The sequence below is a fragment of the Ciconia boyciana genome, chromosome 1 (assembly GCF_034638445.1).
Source record: "Ciconia boyciana chromosome 1, ASM3463844v1, whole genome shotgun sequence".
Lineage (NCBI taxonomy): Eukaryota > Metazoa > Chordata > Aves > Ciconiiformes > Ciconiidae > Ciconia > Ciconia boyciana.
In genome coordinates, this window is record NC_132934.1 from 187120657 (window position 1) to 187139679 (window position 19023).

The 19023-nt window shown below is 40.5% G+C and overlaps 1 protein-coding gene across 4 annotated transcripts in view; it reads left to right on the forward strand.

The window, feature by feature from the left end:
* The window catches only part of LACC1 (laccase domain containing 1), a 33015-nt gene extending 14278 nt beyond the window's left edge, over positions 1 to 18737 (forward strand). Inside the window, exons 2-8 of one of the 4 annotated variants that reach the window (XR_012040413.1) lie at positions 5405 to 6000; positions 7292 to 7473; positions 7956 to 8121; positions 10005 to 10230; positions 10729 to 10907; positions 12543 to 12645; positions 14751 to 16331. Coding sequence is in view for 2 of the 4 variants with exons in the window: in XM_072850173.1 (XP_072706274.1) it covers positions 5433 to 6000; positions 7292 to 7473; positions 7956 to 8121; positions 10005 to 10230; positions 10729 to 10903 (1317 nt within the window). In the remaining 2 variants the exon portion in view is untranslated. Of the gene's footprint in view, positions 1 to 5404; positions 6001 to 7291; positions 7474 to 7955; positions 8122 to 10004; positions 10231 to 10728; positions 12646 to 14750; positions 16332 to 18704 lie in introns of those variants that run through there. The other 3 variants (XR_012040412.1, XM_072850173.1, XM_072850172.1) reach the window with 3 other exon arrangements.
* The last annotated feature ends 286 nt before the right edge of the window (positions 18738 to 19023 follow it).

Consider the following 19023-nt stretch of genomic DNA (forward strand, 5'->3'; position numbering starts at 1 on the left):
GCCGGCCACCTCCTCACGCAGCCTCACCCCCGCGGCGAGCTGCAACGCCCCTGCCCCTTCCCGCCCAAACCGCCGCGCCCGCCAACGGCCAAGGGAGCGTCGGCCAAGGGCCGGCCCCGCGGCGCGGCGTGCGGGGCTTAGGGAGCGTCGGAGAACTCCAGCGAGGGAAGGCGAGCGGCGGAGGCGGCGTGAGGGGAGCGCGGCCATTAGTGTCGGCCAAGGGGCACAGAGAGCCGGGAGAGGGCCGGGGGAGGGGGCTGTCCCCGGCAGGAGACGGAGGAAAACGGAGGGAACAACTCATCCTGTCAGAAATGGGTGGGTGCTCCGTGGTGGGGCCCATAGCGGTAGTGCAGCCTGGCTCACCTTGTGGCTGAGGCAATTTTGCTTAGCTTTTTTTCGCTTCTAAGTTCCCCGAGTTACCTAATTCATTGTATTAAACTGCATTTTCTGTCATAATTTGTTAGTGTTTGATATATGCTGCAGAGAATATAAGTTTTGCTGAGCATCATTGGGTGACGAGGAAGAAGAAACGTGGCCCAGTTTCTCCTGCTCTACACCGTGCCCTGTTTTATAGCCACGGACTTGTCTTGTGCCCACTCGTATTCCTCTGAACTCCAGGTTAAGGAATTTTCACCCTAAATCCCACAATTTTTATAATTTAATTGCTCATCTCTGCATACTATCTGTTTATTTCATCCCTTTTTTGAAATGGCAGAAGCTGAATATAATACTTCAGCCAGAGACACAATATCAGTTTGTCATTTTTCAATAATGTTTTGTATCCTGGATATTTTCTGACCTTTTCCTTATCCTTTCTCAGCATTCTGCACCAAAAATAACCCCAGTAATTATTTTTTCTTAGTCTGGTTGAAGGAAAGAAAATGGTTGTGTTGGTCTCTCTCCATCAAGTCCCCCTGTTAATTTTTAATGATCTAGTTCGGACACATTTGACAGTGAGGTAGAAAGACTTAGAGATAACTGATTTCTGCAAACTTCCTGAAAATAGATGTCTGGGTGGGGAGGGACAAGATACCCGCATCGGTTCCCAAGATACTCCGCATCGGGAGGGAGAGGCAGGAGGATTCAGCTCTCATCCCTCTGCCCAGCATATGCTGGAAGGAAAAGCAGGAGGGGAAATGGCGGGGGACTCCCAAGGTGTGTTCTGGACCTGGCAGAAATGTAGGTTTACTGGAGCTGAAGGGAAGGGAGGAACAGGGGACGTAGGACAACAATTCACAGGAAATCCGATTTTATTAATTCCTCTGTTCATGAAAAAATTACTTTTTTTTTTCCTTGTACTTTAGTTGTCATATACTTCTCTGTCATGACTGATTTTAGCACAGTTGAGAAAACGTATTTATTATCATATGATTCTTGGACAAAGCTTGATACAAATCCCTAATACCTCCACTTGCCTTTTGACCTTTGCCTTTTCCTGTCAAAACATCCAGACTCTTTTACAGAGCTCTGCAAAATTTCTGACTGCTCCAAGGAGAAATCGGCATCCTCATTTTGGGCCTGTGGCCCTGAAGACTGGCCTCTCGTAACCTCTCTAGCTGGGTCCTTCTGAATATACTTTTTCTTGACTGACTGCCAAATTCTTCACTGGAACATGCAGTTACAGCTCAGAAAAGGAAACTCTTTCAGTCTGCACAAGTTTTCCTTAAACTTCCTTGTGTTCTTGTTCTGTTTTGCTATGCTGTACATTTCTGAATCTGTTTGTTTGTGCAAAGCTGATGCATTAGAACATGTGATTACAGCAGCGAGTTACATGGCAGGGTTAATGCTGCTTCCGGGTTTAATGCTACCCAGGCACTTAATCATGTAGGTGCCTTTCAGTACAGTTTGTTATTTCCTGTGGATACTGACAGCAACAAAGCAGGGTCTCATCATAAAGAAGAAATACAGGTTCCCACTCCAATCTTACGTAGAATAGGGATTTCCATCTTGTACAAATCAGCTGCAAGACTGACAGTGAGAAGTGAGATATATAAAGCTGGTAATGTGTGTTTATACCAGATGATATCTTTCAAGAGTTTAAAAGGATTGTCAACCTGTGTAAGTAAATTCCTGTGTTTTAAACTTTGAGTTTGTTTATGAAAACTGCATGTACTTCAGTATTTTCATTGTAAGTGCTGATTTCTGTTTCTTCAACCTTGCCTAAATATCCCTAAATTAAGAGAGGCAGAATATTTTATTTTAATCCAGTTTAAGAGGTTTTTACGTACTTCTTTTTTTCCCACATTTTTTTTTCGTTGCTGTTGTTGACATTTTATTACAAATGTGCTCTTATCCCTGTTCATTTGGGCTGCTTTAATGACCTGTTTTCTTTCTCTGGGCATCTCTCTCTGGCAGATGTTAAATATTTCTTGCCTTTTTAATTTTCCCAAAATGATGTCAGTTCTCTGAGTTTCTGTAAGAAGATAAAGTGACCAGTAGGATTCAAAGGTGCAGGAAATTGCCAGCAATCTTTTCTTGACCAACAGTGAGCTTTTAGAATTAGATTTCTGGGGGTTTTGAAAGTTGCTTTTTGGATCTTTTTTCTACCCTGAGCTGTCTCTTCATTGCAGCCTGGTTTTATTTCCATTGTTTCTTTTCTGTGTTCACTTTGCCTTTCTCCTTTTCACTCTTGTTAGCCTCCTCACCTCTCCTCTCTTCTTGTTATCTATCATTTTCTTTGATTTTCTTGATATCTGTGCAAGAGAATCTTTTTACCCTCCAGATGTTTGTACTGACAGAGTTTCAGAGAGTGAGCGAAACAACTCATGGGTGACCTTGGCTTCAAGTTTGTGCAAGTATTTGCCTTGCATTGTGTACTGAAATGAGAAACTCCTTAATAAATGCACTTAATCTTTCCTGATGCAGTTACTTGCAGAGAGACTTTCTATGGAACACTGGGGCTGTAGAGCATGTTACTTAAAACCTGAGTAACCGTGAATGCATTTCTCATAAGCTAAAACATTGCTGTGCTTGGCAAGCCTGTATTTTGAGAAGGGTTTTGTTTGGGGGACTTAGAAAGCAGTCAAAAAATGTTATTAATTATGACTGTAAGCAAATTTACTTCTGATACCACTGACCTCAGTAGGACTCCGTGATGCAAAACTGGAAGGATACAAGGGTGAATCAGCCCCATTGTTTCTTTGTGTACATCCCAATAATTGCTCCTGTGGACTTTCTGAAATACACACGCAACTTAATAACAAAGTAGGCAATTACCTCTCCCTCCACAAACACTTTACTTCTACCCTTTCTTTGGTGGTATTTTTCTGGGGAAGTGTGAGGACAGCAATGAACTCTACTTACCTTCCACTACTGATGTATCTGAAGTGGAACAATAATCTGTTTTTCCACTACACCCCTCTGTTGTACTGTCTCTGCTGGGGTTATTTGCTATACCTTGATTGGGATCATGTCATATTCTTACAGACCTCCCACAGAGAGTGTCAGGGAAGGGAAGGAAATATCCTGATTTCCCAAGTAATGGTCTTTGACATGAGTCTGTTTCGACACTGTTTTCTTAGCAAGCTGTGTTCTCTAAAATCTGTTCTCAGCTGTGTGTAAATAATACTTTGAGCAAAATCAAGAGTCGTAAATTCCTTGGCAGATGCTTTTATCTGCTGTCACTTTTTGATACTTTTAGCTCACCTGTTTTGATAGTCACTAATTAATCTTTGTAAGTGTTCAACTTGCAGAAAGGAAAACATCACTTCCAGTCAGGATTGTTTTTCTTCCAGTCTGGGGGAAAGAACAATGAAGAAAGTACAGTATGTTTTCTGTAAAACCTACTCTGAATAAAATGATCCATTAAAACCAGAAAGGTCTTTGACCTCTCATTTGAGTGTATAAACTCTGGGAATGCATTGTCAACCATAAAATGCCAAGGAGGACACCAAGTCCACCATAGTGATAGGCCTCAAGTACACACAGAAGCAGTATTTTTGCAGGAAAATAAAGTGCTGTGAAGCCTTGAATGTAGTTACAGGAGAATGAGGGCTTGGGGCAGGAAAATAGTGCCAGGCATTATCTGATACAGTAGTTCTGGTAGCAGAGCATTGATTTCAAAGACTTAAAAGATTCTCAAGTCCTTTGTTCCTGCAAATATATTAATTTTCCTGCAAAGGAATTAATATTCATGCATGATTTGTTTCTGTGCAAAAAAATGGTAGTGTTAAGGAATGCTCTAAATGATTACAACTGGTGATAAAGCTGCGTATATACCTCCTAGATCAAGCACGGTGCTTAGTCATGAAATCTGAATAGCCATCTGTTCAAGGTTCACAAAGCAAAGGGATCTAGTCTTTTATAAGGTCTCTCAGACCTCTGGAGGCTTGCACTGAAAACCAAAAAATTATCAGAGACAGAGAAAAGAAAATAAGACACTTCATAGAGGATATTTAAAATAGGCTTTCATAGCAACAGAGAGAGGAAGAGATGGATGGAGGTACCTTTCCACAGGTAGGCAGCCTAGCTGGGCTTGGATCAACAAAGTCCAGAAAAGGAAAAAAAACAACCAAAAAATGAACCACCAAAACTGGCATTACACCATGGGCCACAAGATAAGCTGTGAACTACAGGATGATTTTGGACAAGCTTAATGTGTTTTGATTTCAGAGCAAAGAGTGCAGCTACCGTAGTGAAAAAACTGAGGCAGGAAGTGGTGCACAGTATTATATTATTTTCATTTAGTGCTGTGTACTTCTTGCATTACTACGGCAAGTTTCAGTAACCTGTGCTGTGTTCCTGTGCATCTTGAAAAGAACTGTACCGATCATATGCCCCTCCACACAGAAGTCAGAAATTAGCAAGTCAATACTTTTGGTAACGCAAAAGGGAGAAGTGCAAAAAATCCTGTGAAGGCCTGTGGGAAAGATGTCATTGTGCTCACAGCCCAGCACCCCTGCTGCCAGGAGGGGTAGCAGACATGAGCTCCACCTCAGCGATAAGTGTGTAAAATGCCTCCAAAAAAATTGTTACAGAAACGCCTCCAGTCCCAGCAAGCTGAGGGACCTCTGTATTTGGTTCCCCTCGTTGGAGCTGGAGGAGGGCCCAACAGTCAGAGGTCAAGAAGATCCATTAGGCTAATGTGGGTTAATTGATTCAATAAATCTAATGTTATGTACTAACCTTTTATCATCCCTGACCTGGGAAAAACCTGAGGTAGGCGGGGTGGTAGGGAAACACCTAAATACTTAAATAAATACATAATAATTCCCATTTCCGCTACTTTTCCTTTGATGCAATTTCTTTTGATGCAGTGAGGAAATCCTGAGACTAATTACTGCTCTGCCACCTTCTCTACACAGTATCATTGAATGCATTGCCTTAATAACATAATTTTGTGTTTGGACTAATTATGCTGTCTTGCCTTTTTGTTCGTTTTTCATGTTTTCTTACTACTTGGCAGTTGTAGGAATCTTTAAATATCCTGGAATATGGTGGAAGCAGTACTGATAGATCTGTTCAGCCTACCAGCCCACTTGCAGAACAACATCCAAGGATTACTGCGTAACACGCTGGAAACTATTGAGAAATGTTCTTCCATCCCTGCTCCATTTGTTTATGTCATGTGTTGCCAGAGGCAGGGGAGTGAAAGGAATGGTGAACAAGAATCCTTGCTTCCAGCTCTGAGAGATTTTCAGAGTCTGAAGGAAAGACTGGAGGTGGTACATGCTCTGACTACAGCTGCTGCTTTGTACACCATCAAACAAAGACTTGATGAAAAAGACCTAAGCATCATTAAAATTATTCTCCCTACTGTAAGAAAAGACTTAATGAAAGTATATATAGACCATCTCTTTACAGCAGTCTACCAGTTTGAATTTGAGGATTTACAGGTGGCATCTGATTGTGAAAACCTACAGATAGCTGAACGTCAGAGTGAAGAGCAAACACTTCCTACACAGGATGTGGCACTCATCCAAAGTGAGATTCAGATGTACTTGGAAAGCCTGCCGAGCCTGAAAGGGGAGCTCACCATCCTCAGATCTTCCCTGATCCCAGGTAAAGAGAATCCCAGCTAATAGATTTTACAGAGGCTGTTCCCAAGCATGCTTATTCAAGGGAAGTGCAGAATGGGTAAGATCTGAAAATGTCTTCAGGCAGCAAATAACTCCATATGATGTTGCAATAGTGTATCATGTCTATAAGAGGGGGAAGTGTCAATAGAGATACAGCAAAAGACTGACAAGTCTGTTCCAGGCCTGGGGCAGATCAGATCTGATCAGAGAAAAGAGAGACCAGGTTTAGCGAAAGCATTACTGCAGACAGTGAAATCTCCTCCCCTCTCTGTTGGAATTACACAATTTGAGAGTTACCATGATCTTCTGGAAAGGCAGGACAGGATTTTCTCCTGGTTTGCAGCCTCATGCATGCCTGGTCAATCAGACTGATGTCTTGGTGTCCCTGCCATAGCATGACCCAGTTTACTGCAGCATGTCTCTCAAGCGGTGTGATCATGGGGTCTCATGGTTCAGAGGATTCAGGGGAAAGCTGAGAGGTTTGCTACTGCAAAAATTTGGAACTGTCTTTCCCTAAAAATATGTCTGAAATTATCCAGAGCCTGACAGGAACATGAGTTACTTAAAGCCATCTTTGCCTTCATTGTGCTTCAAGTTTTTGACTGTGACTTTGAAGGGATCACACTACATAAAAGAGATTTTGAATCTCAACTCTGATTATGTCACTAAGCTTGTCAGCTATTAAGATAGCAAAAATACCCGTTGTGGGACTGTCTTTCTGTGTTCAACTTTGCCCCCTCCCCCCCCCGCCGTTGCCCCCAAAAGCAGTGATTGCATTTGGTGCGTGAGGCCACAATAAATGATCCACGCTGTAAAAACAGAGGATTTTTCAATAACACTAGAAATTCTCAGTGCTTTCAGTGTACTTTAGAAAGATGTTTGAGATTCTGTGAAGTCTTTAGGGCTAGTACTTCATTTGCCAAAAAAGCTTGGGAGATGCCACCCTAGAACATTTGTTTAAAAACCTACTCTCTTTTTCCTCAGTGAGTTACCTCTTCTCTAGGGTTTGCACTACAACTCTACAAAAAGTCAGTCTAAATCTGCCAGGACTCCTTCTTGCTCAAACCCCTCTACCTTGGCCTCAGAGGATTATGATTAAGAGCAAGAAGGAAACTTAGAATCCTTAAATTTAAATGCCACAGCTAAATATGAGGTAAAGCAATACTCAACTTGATTGGCTGATTCCAGGTCTCTTCAGTATAAAACCATGTTATATCTGGACTGGTCTTGTGTTGAAAGCAAGGTCTTGTTTGTTGTCTCTTTTGCCTTGCCAGATGATATCTTCCTACATGGCTTCACCACAAGGACAGGTGGCATCTCCTACATACCAACTCTAAGCTCCTGCAATCTCTTCAGCAGTTCCAAGCGGAGGGACCCACAAGTTGTTGTTAAAGAAAATCTCCGCAGGCTAGCTAATGCTGCAGGATTTAACCCAGAGACTTTTCACAGAGTCAAGGTATCTTATCAAACAGTGAATTTATGTAAACAGATCAGATCTTCCTTCATGTATCACTGGCTAAAACTGCAGGCATTATTCTTATCTTTCTCAGCAAGAACTTGTGAGAAGCAGGACAATTAAAACATTTATGCTGGCAGTTTTTCTGTGGGAATAGCCATCCAAACTATCAGCCAATTGGCACTATATGGAGAAGAAGCACTGTTTCTTCCAATTATATTCTAACATTTAAGTTACCACAGAGTAGAATAATCAGATAAATGATCAGAGCAGTTTCTCTTAAAAGAAAAATACACCACCACTTCAATGGTGGCTTTCTACTGATACATCTGCATGACATTTGAACAAGGGAGTGCCTGATTTCCATGCATAAGCAGTTGGTGCAGAAGAGTGTTTCATACCAAAGAAAAATCCTTGCATTAGTCAGAACTGGGGTTTTTTGCTGCCATATCACTGTCCATGTTCTGGTTTTGTCTTGACAGATTGATCACGCTAATGCTGTGTGTATTATGGGAAAGACAGAGCCTGACAGCTATGATGGAATAGTTACGAATCAGAAAGGTGTTACAATAGCAGCTCCAGGGGCTGATTGCATACCTGTGCTGTTTGCTGATCCTGTCAGAAAAGCCTGCGGTGCTGCTCATTCTGGTAGGAATTTTACATCACGGAGATCAAAATAACTAGGAGACCACTGGAAAGGGAGTTTTGGACTAAGGATTACAAATTAGCAACCAAAGGAGCACTGAGTGAGAATGAATAAATGCAAGATCACATAACAATATAGACCCTGACCTGTTAAGTTTGTATCCTGCCAAAACAAGATTAGTCTTGAGAATAGTTTGTTTCACAAGCTATGTGGGTTTTTTTAAATTTTATAACTGTAATAATTATTATTTATGTATTTATACATTTATTTTTCTGATCTAGTAGCCAAAACTAAATAATTTTTTTGTGCTCTAACTTCATATGTAAAAAATGTCTATAAAGCCAATGCCCCCAACAATCATTTTGGATCAGAAGAAGTATCTGTCTGACTCAAACCAAATGAGAATAAAACTGAAGCAGGGATGATTAGCACAACCTGGGGTTATGCCTGACTTCAGAAGCTGTCCCAGCTGTTAGTCTAGAATACGTATCCTGTGGTGAAATTTTCCTGCTGGGGCTGTTTCATTTTATAAAAAAGTCTCTATTTATGAGGTCAAGGAGAATGCACAGCTGAGAGTTTCTCCTCAGCTTTGATGCTAGTACACCCCTTGATATGGTAGGAAGCTTCACCTCTGCCTAGAACTTGGGAATACCACCTAAGCCTTACAATTCTTCATGCATTCAATAAATAAGCCAAAATAAATTCAAATTTGGGAGTCATCATAAGATAATAAAAACTTTAACGTTCCTTCAATAAAGCTGTTTTGCCCCCCCCGTGCCTAGCAAGCTTAGGTTTGAGAAAGTAAGAGGAATGAGAATTGTGGCATGTCTGTCTGGGAGGAGAGGGGAATGTTGTGGTTTTTAATGGGGAGAAGGGATGGAGAGAATTTTATCGACTCTTGAAAGTTTTAAGAGTTTTACATTGTAAGTGTTCAAACCTAATTATTGTAAAATATTTAAATCTGTAGTTGTTCCTTTCTCTGCTACTTCTTCATTTATCTAGTCCCCGACACACCACAATGTTGCCCCAACCCACACCGCTGCCGTCTCCAAGCATACCTCCTGGATCTAGCCTAAACTCCTACCTTCCATCTCCCAAGTTTTGGCCTTCATTCCCACATCACAGTCCTTGCCAGGCTTCCAATTACCTTTTCCTAAATCCTTTCCTTCCTGTCCAACCCCACCTCAGTTCAGTTTAACTTGAACACATGTTGCTATGTATACAAATTAGGTATAAGGTCATCTCAGTCTTTGGATGTAGAAAAGCAGAGGAAAAGTCAGTAGCATATCCTATCCTTTGATATGACGCACCTCTTGTGCAATGCAAAGACTTCCTGGGACTCAAACTGAGATACGAGAACTCAAAGCTGGGCTTTCTTCTATCTATTCCAACAATGCCGAAGTGCAAGGCTTGGCTTTCTTCTATCTATTCCAAACAATGCCTCTAGCTGGAGCCTCTTTTTTTTTTCTAAAATAACACTAAAAACATTTTCAGCATATTATAAAAATACACTTCTGACTGTAACGTATTTCTGTTGTCATATTCCCATTTAAATGTTTCAAGCACAGAGGAGCTGTAAGGTATGCTCTAGTTGCCCAAACCAGGACACTGGGAAAAAGGAATTCTGGAATCCTAATCTAAACTCTTCTCTCTAGTTTCCATCTCCACAAAATGATGATATCAGCAAACTGACAGTTGTTAATGTGTTGGGTTGGGTTTTTTAAAAAACAATTATTTCTTATTGGATATAATGATTTGGGTTTAGATATAAATATATCTATTCATTTGTACCTTTAATAATAGCATATATTTTAGCTACTATAAAATTAAAGAGACAATTTATACAATTTTTTAAATTTTTTTTTTAACCTCTCATTTCTTACAGGATGGAAAGGCACGTTGTTAGGAGTTTCTATGGCCACAGTAAATTCTATGGTATCTGAATATGGCTGTAATGTGAAAGACATCCTTGTGGTGCTGGGCCCATCTGTGGGACCTTGCTGCTACAAACTTCCTCATGAATCAGCTAAAGAATTTCACAGAATTGATCCAAAGTGTGTGAGACTATTTGACTCTGCATGTCCTTATATTGATATTAGAAGAGCAACACGGTAAGCCTGCTGAGTGCATTTCCATGACATACACTTTTTTTTTGTGCTGAGTAGACTCAGCACAAAAGAACAAAAGGCTAATTCCGCATTAGTTATCAATAATTATATTGATATATTATTATCCAGCATTATTATGGTGACGGTCCTCACCATCTTAGAGTACTCTCTAGTACTTTGAAGATCAGCAAATGATACCTTTGAATGAATAATATCTGCTCACCTTTGCTGGGTATCAGTTATTATTTTACTGTTATACTTTTAGTTTATGGATTATAGACAAATGTTCAAATTAAATGTGGTTTCATTGGTTGCAGAAAAGCAATTATTTTAGTCTAATACTGGAAAAAAGGAAAAAAAGAAAAGCAAATAAAAATCCCAACCACAATATTGGCACAGTTTGTTCAATTGGTATTTGAGGTGCTGTCTGAATGATAGTGTCTTAAGGAATGTGAGGATGTACAAAAAATACTGTTTTCTATTTCTCTTTCTTTCTTTAAGGATTCTTCTTGAAAGTGGTGGGATTCTTCCTGAGAACATCCAAGATGATTCTGTCACAGACCAGAACCAAAATATCACTTTCTGTACTGCATGCCACCCTGATAAATTTTACTCTCACTTTCGTGATGGCATTAACTTCGGGACACAGATTGGCTTCATATCAATCAAAGACTGAGATGGTATCTCTTACTCTCAAATAGTATTTAGACAATAAGTCTGGTGCATTGCCTGGCATCCTCCTCTCCTCGTAGTTCTTCCTCCTTCCTTTCACAGACTTGCAATAGGGAATTCACAGGTCTTGAGATTCTCTTGCTTCTTCCCTTCCCTGCCATTCTGAGGCAAGAAGAAATGTGTAGGGTGTGGGGCCAATAATTCTGGTGTGAGACAGGGTCTAAAGGAAACAAGGACAACCCACACCAGTGACAAAGCCCTTTTGCAAGACCAGATTCAAGCTCCCATTATCTTGCCTTCTTGACCAAATGTATCGCAGAAACCTCACTGTCTTGAGGTGGTGAAAGCACAAAAAACCAAAGTGTTCATTAGCTTCTGGATGAGACTTGTGAATTAAGTTAAGTATGACATTACTGATATAGGAAAGGAAGCCTGTATTGCACATTAACTGTTTGAGAACACCCAACTTTGGTAGTATCAGCTGAAGGTTAGACTTATGGATTGTTTTTCTTCTTTGGATTAGTTTAAAGAAGAGCTGCAAAACACTTACAGGACTTTTCCTATGGAGAATAACTTGAAAGGAAGGGAGAAGCAAGCAAGCTCCTTTGGGGCAGACATTGAAAATATATGAACCCTCACCATTCTGTATTTTTTGATTGTAAAAAAAGTAGGACTAAGACTGTTAATATGATATGACATGTATGTTAATATTTCCTTAGGGTTTTTTTTTCTTTAAACTATTCGTGCTCTGCTAATGTCCGTTGAAACAGTCTCAACAGTGCCCAGTTATTTAATAAATATCTAAAAAGGGGAGTGAATTAAACCTCAGTTAATTTAGCATCTGTTAATTTTACTGACCAATAGTTGCCTTATCTGTCTTGTTAAGCAAATTCTAAGTGTGCACTGTTTTATTTTGGCCATATAAAATTTGCCACTAGACATTGCAATAGACATGATAGCTCCTGACATACAGACAGTGAGAGCTTCCTGATAGTTCCATCCAACAGTCAAGTCTAAAACTATGCTGACTGGAGCTTGCAGAGTTGCCAAGCACAAGCTTTGGGACAACAGTCCACATGACATATTTTCTGTTTTGTAGTCAACGATCTTTACCAATTCTGGACTTTCACGTCCACTAGAGGTCAGTGCTCGCTCACGCTGCACGTCCATCCCTGGCTGCGCTGTATATATGGGTTTTCAAACCATGCATTTTGCAAAGCACTGTATGGCATACGCTGCTACTTTTGCCTACATAATCATCTGCCAAGTTATTCTGGTATCTGTGCTTGAAGAGTAATCTATTTTTCATTTTGTTGGGCTGTGATTCAGAGCTGACCAAATTAGAACTTTCCTTGTCCTCTGGGAGAACAGACTTTTTAAAAAACTTTCTTTTACCTGTGAATGGTATTTCTCAGAGAAGAGCCTGGTTCTGAGCATGTTACCCTCTGACTGTAACCATCTACCAAAAAACTACTTCTTCCAACTCTCCTACTTCTTTTTTAGAAATATTATTCCTCTTCTGCTGTAGCACTGCAGTCCTTGACAATATAAATTCTTACATTTTCAGTTAACTTTTAAAAACCTCACCATTGTTTTCATCATTCTCGGTTTCTTTTGTAACTTCACTGTGGTGATGTTCACAGCTGGGTTCAAACTGGAGGTTCAGGTTCCAACAGGGGCAACACTCACACTCCTCAAGTTAATGCTGGCAAGCATGTTACTGCACACTAGCTGATGGTGTGTATGGTATGTATATGTGTATGTGTGTTATTGACTTATTCCAAATAGAATATAATATAATTATATGGACACTGACAGGCTTACCTCATTGCACTAAGTAAAAAAACCCCACAACCTACCTTCACCTTTTAGTTCTGTACCTTTGCCCTGGCATGTAAGTGTGAACCACTTCATGGGCACTGATTGACGTAGCAGTGAAGTGAGTAAGGTGCCTTTCCTTCTGCTGTTTCTTCTGTGGGGGCAGTAGCACCACGGTCTTCAGTCCCTGCACCTGAAGCTCAGCCAGAGCTTATCTGTCAGTGCCCTTCACTTAACCCTCTTCCCTTGTGGATTAAGAGCATGCCGTCAAAAGCAGCTGAGTTCCTCGATTTTGCAAGGTACTGCTTGACAGCTGAAGCATCATAGGTGCCCATGTGCCTGCTGTTAGCCCATCTCACCTCAAAGATGGTTTTAAACTAATGCATTTAACTTTGCAGTAAGTAGAAAGACCTTGCAGCCATGCTACTTACCGCAGTTCAAATGCTCAACAGTATATTAAGTCACAGTAACATGATAGTGATAGTAAGCCCTGGCTTGTTCATACCTGCTCAAGAATGACAGCAGAGACTTTCTGTTTAGAAAAATACCATTTACAGGTCACGGTAGGACTGTGCAAGCTGGAGAGCATGTCAGAATGAGCAGGAACACCAAAGGCTTTACCTTTTAGAAGACAAATCATTACCACAATCACTGTTCATTATTTCTTTTACACTGAATTACCTAGAGTGTAAACTTGTCAAGACAGGAAGCAGCCTTTTGTACATGGATTACTGAGGTAAAGAACCCACGACCAATAAGAAAATAATAATAATGTTCAGTCCCCAAACAGATTAGGCTCTCTATCATACAGAGTTTCTTTCAAAAGTCCTTGCTTCAAAGGCATTTTCATTCCGGTATGAAAAAAAAGTTTAGAGGAAGGGCATGATAAAAAGGAGACAAGGCTGTTTCGCATATCTATTTACTTTTCATTCCTGTTGCTCACTAAAGGAGCCAAGCAGATCAGCCCTGATTCAGCATCTCTAGGAAAGCTCTTAAAATGCTTCATAAATTGTTCAGTTGTACCTACCTAATGATCAGATCCCATTTATTAACCTTGCCCATGAATTTATAAGCTGCATTTGCCCTATTATTATTATTAAATAACTTTATTAATTATGATTGTGGTATGCCCTGAGGCAAGCATAAGATATGATCACACTGCATATTGGTTTTGATAGCTATTACTGTGCAATTAACATTTGTTGCTATTGTAGATTCTGAATATGGCCCCCTTCATTTACATTTATATATTTGAATGGAGTGTACCAAAACATGTCTGAGAAAGGCTTTATTCACTACTCCAGTAAAACAGGGCAGCTCCAACACAGGCTTCTGGTTCCAGTGCCTGGGGAAGCAGTGTGCAACTTCAGAGGCAGAGATCAAAGCCTGAGATAATTAGTGGAATGTTTATCCAAACTGTGGCATTTATTGCCACAGGTATGCCAAAGGTGAAAAATATGAAGGAGGTTAGATTAAAAATGTTTTTAATAAATTTGTAGAGGTTAGGTCCATCAGTGGCTGCTAGTCTCTTTCTACTGACAACCCGAGGAGACAGGATGGGGGCTAGACAGTTGCTTGGTCTGAGTTCTGCATTTGATGGCTGTGTTTGTGAGTGGCAGCAAACTCGGAAGCTGTGAGCCTGGACCTTCAGCAAAACATTTGGGCACATCTCGACTCACAGAAAGTATATTATTCCTCCCAAGTTACAAGCATTCAGTTACAGGAAGGTGTCTCCCTTCCCCAGCAGTAACATAGTTTGCAAAGTGGTCGTTTTTGCCTCCAGTCTTGTTTTCCTCATGCTTATGTCTTGTGCATTGCTGTCTTTCTGTCCAGCACCGCTCACAGTCACCCTATAAGGTTTGTGAATCCAGTTGCAGGGTGTTGGAGGAAACAGATACCATTCTGTGCAGAGCAGCACCAGTGCTGCTTTCTTTTGTATGCATGTGCTTTTTTTCTTTTAGCAGCAGTGTGAAACTTCTTGTCCTCAGCACAGGATCTTTATCAGTATCCTCCAACCCATTCCCATTTTACAGGTTTCCGCAAGAGCTCCCAATTTCCAGCCTACACGACAAAGAAGTCAATATTCCTAGATTCCCTCATTGCTGTCCTCATTTCCACTCCATGCTCAGTTTGCTGCTGGGTGATGCAAAGAGGGAGATGAGCCGCACTCATTTGTCCCGAGGCTCAGAGGGGGTGCGCGTGTGCGCTCGCTTTGATGTCATGTCTGCGAAGCTTTTGTTCTCTGCGTACCAAAGTCCTCCCTGAACTCCAGCCTCTTGTGCAACAATATAACAGGACAGTGCACTGATGGGAGCAGTAAATCCTATATGTGACAGAAGAAATAATGTATTGACCTGCTGAGGGATTTACATACCTCCGAAGACTGACAGCAAGCTCTGCCTGTAAGGCTGACTTGTTCTACTTTCCATTTCCAGCAGATACTATCCAGTGTTTCCAGATAAATGATTCAGATAGAAATGTACGTGGATTTAAGAACTGTCCTAATTGGGTATATTCTTATATGCAGGATGTTACTAATTGTTATCCAGTGTCACACCTTTTTATAAGACTAAGAGATTTTGCTGCTCCGCTTGCTTTAAATACACAGTGCCTGTGGCTGTGCTGCTAAAATGCATGATTATGTATTTCCCAAAGGCATGCAGAGAAATAGGAAGCTGGCTTTTTAAAGTGATCCCTCTGATCTTTCATTAGTAAGCGTTTAATTTACAGTAGCATCTCACATTACAAATGCTTGGCTGGCTTTCTTTGTCTGTGAGCTCTCGGGGGTCAAAGGAGGCCCACAGAAGTATTTCGGGAGTGCGGTCCCTGGAGGACAGCGGGGCTGAGGTCTCTCTCTTCCCCTTCTGCGAATGTGGCATCATGTCTCCAGGGCAACCTGAATTCTGACAGTCATGGGAGCAAGGACACGGCATGGATTTCCGTTTGATTCCTGGAACAGAAACGAGATCTGAGACAAAAATCAATATGTGACTAAACTATGAGAGTTCATTTTCACAATTAATTTTACCTAAGGGTTCATTTCCTCTCTTGTGCAAATGTAATTCACAGCTACTAACTACTCTGTTTGTTCTTCTGGTATTGCCTCTTCTACATGTAGCAAAGGCCTAAACATCTGAAATAAATGGGTTGCAACATAAAAATTTGGGGTGTACCTGCCATAAAACTGAACAAGCATTTTATAAGGGAGGCTGAAAGCAATGTTTGCATTTCAAGATGTGTAATTTCACTTCTTCTCACGTGATGCAATTTTTTTAGGCAGCAATTCATAGTTCTGGTCAGATGTTTCAGTTCAAAGTGATTTTATCAATGACAACTATAGAAAGCCATGCCTATCTGAAATAAATATCTTAGCATTTCTCTTTGAGGCACTGAGCTCTATCCTAAAGGAATATTCAAGTGTACGTCGCTGCTAAAGGAAAACATTTCTGTTCTGCTTTGGTTTTCTTTGTTTGAAAGCTGTGAGCTTGATTTTCCTGCACAAGAATGAATCACAAAAAACTCAGTTGTACAAAATGTTGTGACAGGTGGCTCAAACCTTTTTGGTTGGTTTTAATAGGTGCATTTAGTAAGTGCTTCATAAAATTAGGATTAAATAAAACAGGGTTATGCAGACAATTTTATTCTGACTCTCTGCTTTCTTCTTTATATCATCCCCATAAAAAGCTTTCAGAACATGAAGGGTGAGCAGAGCAAGAAGCATGTTAGAGAGGCTCCTTTAGGCTTGCAGATGTTTCTTGCTATATTTGATGCTTCAATCTTCCCCAGTTCCTTCAATTACCCTGCAACTTTAAACGTCAAGTTCCCCCAGCACTGAAACATCCCAGCTCACGTAACTCTGTGCTAGCAATGGCAGAAACAGAGATGTAGACTTCATAGTGATGTTTACATTGTAGCATTTCTTCAGCCTATCTGGTGCTGGCATAAATGACATTGTGATAAAAATATTATGCTACAATGGTAAGATAGTTTGAGAAAAATCTCCTGAGCAGCGCTGCTTGAGATTTAGGGGCTGTAAGTCAGTAGCAACTTTTTGCTTTTCATAAGACCAGGAAAGTTAAAGATAACTTTGCACGCTCTCCTTATCTAGTACATGTCTTCATCAGAGCAACATGGTTTGGGTTTTAGAGTCTTTTCCACTGTACAATTATATTTCTGTAATTTCCTTTAAGAATGGCTTCTTAAGAAGAGACTGACTGCATATACATAGGCCAGGAAGTGCAAAATTCAGCTGACTTGTCTTCATTAGTTTATATTACTATTTAACATAAAAGTCTGTCAGAAAGTGCAGGTGCCACAAAATGGGGAAATCAGACTGCTCGAGCTAAAATGTTCTCGTAGGAGAAAGGGTAACGATTCAGACAAAGCTAATGGCTAGTTTCAATCTATCTTTTGGAACAACTCCTCATTTCCTGTTTTGAATATTAAGAGCAATCTGAAATAAACCATTTTAAACTGAAGAAGTGCCATTGCAAATTAAAACAAATATTGAATTCTCAATTCATGCTGAAAAGAGAGAGCCTATCTTCCACAGAGCTCATCTTACTATTTATGTATATGTGTCTGCATGAGCCAATCCTCTTATTTCTTCAGTAAATATTTCCTTCATAGATTGTAGATTGTTATGTTCCCTTCAGTAAATGTTTAGCTAAGTTTTACATGCAATATTTAGCTCCATTAGTCTTTCCTAAGAGCTTCCAGCTCTTAATTCTCTAAATTCTACCCTATTACTGTCAATTAGGTGATAATCAGTTTTCACTTACACGCTCTTTTAGAAGGAGAGTGACATTTGAACTTTGTACAGGGACTGTTTTTTCTGGTAGGCTTGCAAAGCTTCTCAGTACAAAAAAAGCTTGAAGCAGCCTTAATTGAATAACCTTGGTCTCCCTCTATTCCCTCTTTTTCAAAAGAGTCATAGTCTATTGCACTTCAATTAGGATTTATTTTAGGCTTCCTAGCTATAACTCATAATCCATCACATTGTTCCAGAAGCAATCTTCATGAAGGAGGCTCAACTCAGAAAGTGAAAAATATTGGCATTTTTGAGGCTGGCACAGGATTTATGGGAGGAGAACATTTTACACTTAAGCAAAAACTTTTTTAAAATCTGATGTTGGAAAGCTGACACAAGGAGACTCAAGTACGGAAATAATTTCACAGTTTTTGCAGGGGGGGAAAGTTTAACAATGTGTGAAACTGAATATTCATCCCTTGAATTATATTCACATCAGGACTGAATGCCTTTGTACGTACTGATTTATTGCCAGTAAACTGGGCTGAGGCTGGAAGAAAAGGGTGAGGTTGTTTGCCTGCTGTAATAAATGATATCAGAAAAGAGGGATACAGCAGCATTCCTTTTAGCAAGTGAGTTAAAGAGTGCTCGGGCTAATGATGAACCACTTTCTATTGAGCCAATATCTGAGGCTGAAAAAACAGCCAGTCATTCCTTGGCTCTGCAGCAGTCTTGGAGGCTGTTATAAACAAACAGAAGCAGGGAACAAAAAGCTCCTTTGGGATGCAGCTACCCTGAAACAGATATCCATGGTGAGATACTGTTGGGTAGAAGAGGCAGAAAAAGACAGCATCATGACGATGAAGACATTTCTACACCTGCTCATTAAAGATTTAGTGCAAGAAGAGTTTATCCATGTGGAAACATGGCCCCCTACCATATTGTCCAAGCAGAGAGCAGTGCTGCCAAGCATCTTCCTATGTGTAGTTACGTGCCACAGTTGCTACAGCTATCAAGGCTTCTTTGTGTGGTCAGGATTTTTCCCCATAACCTGGAAAGGTTGGAGTATTGAATGCTTATGGACATGTCGCTGTTCTCCTCTCTCTTCATCCCTAATTTAAACCCTGCTATAGGCATATCATGCACTCACAAGCTTCCAATGTATGCAAGCAGGGGGAGGGCCACAGTTAATTGTGGGAGGCAGATAATGACCACTGTATATATTACCTATGTGCAGGACTCTGGGACCTCACTGGGTCCAGAAAAATTGCAACGATGTGCAAATCTGCCCTCGCCCACTGCAGCTGTATTTCTGGACTGAAAATATGGAAGAGAAGCTGCTTTTTGAAATTTCACTCAGCTTGGCTAACAGCCCAATTCTGCAGACTTGGAAGATTTTCTATCATAATATTTCTCTGAAGCTAGCTGTGAGAATAAATGGCATGAGGTATGTTTGGCTCAAGAGCTGAGAGTTTAAAATTTTTGAAGAATCTTTTCTTGTTTGTTATGGAGCAAATCCCAAACTTCTTGCTTAGAAGTCCACCCTCCCTGCTGCT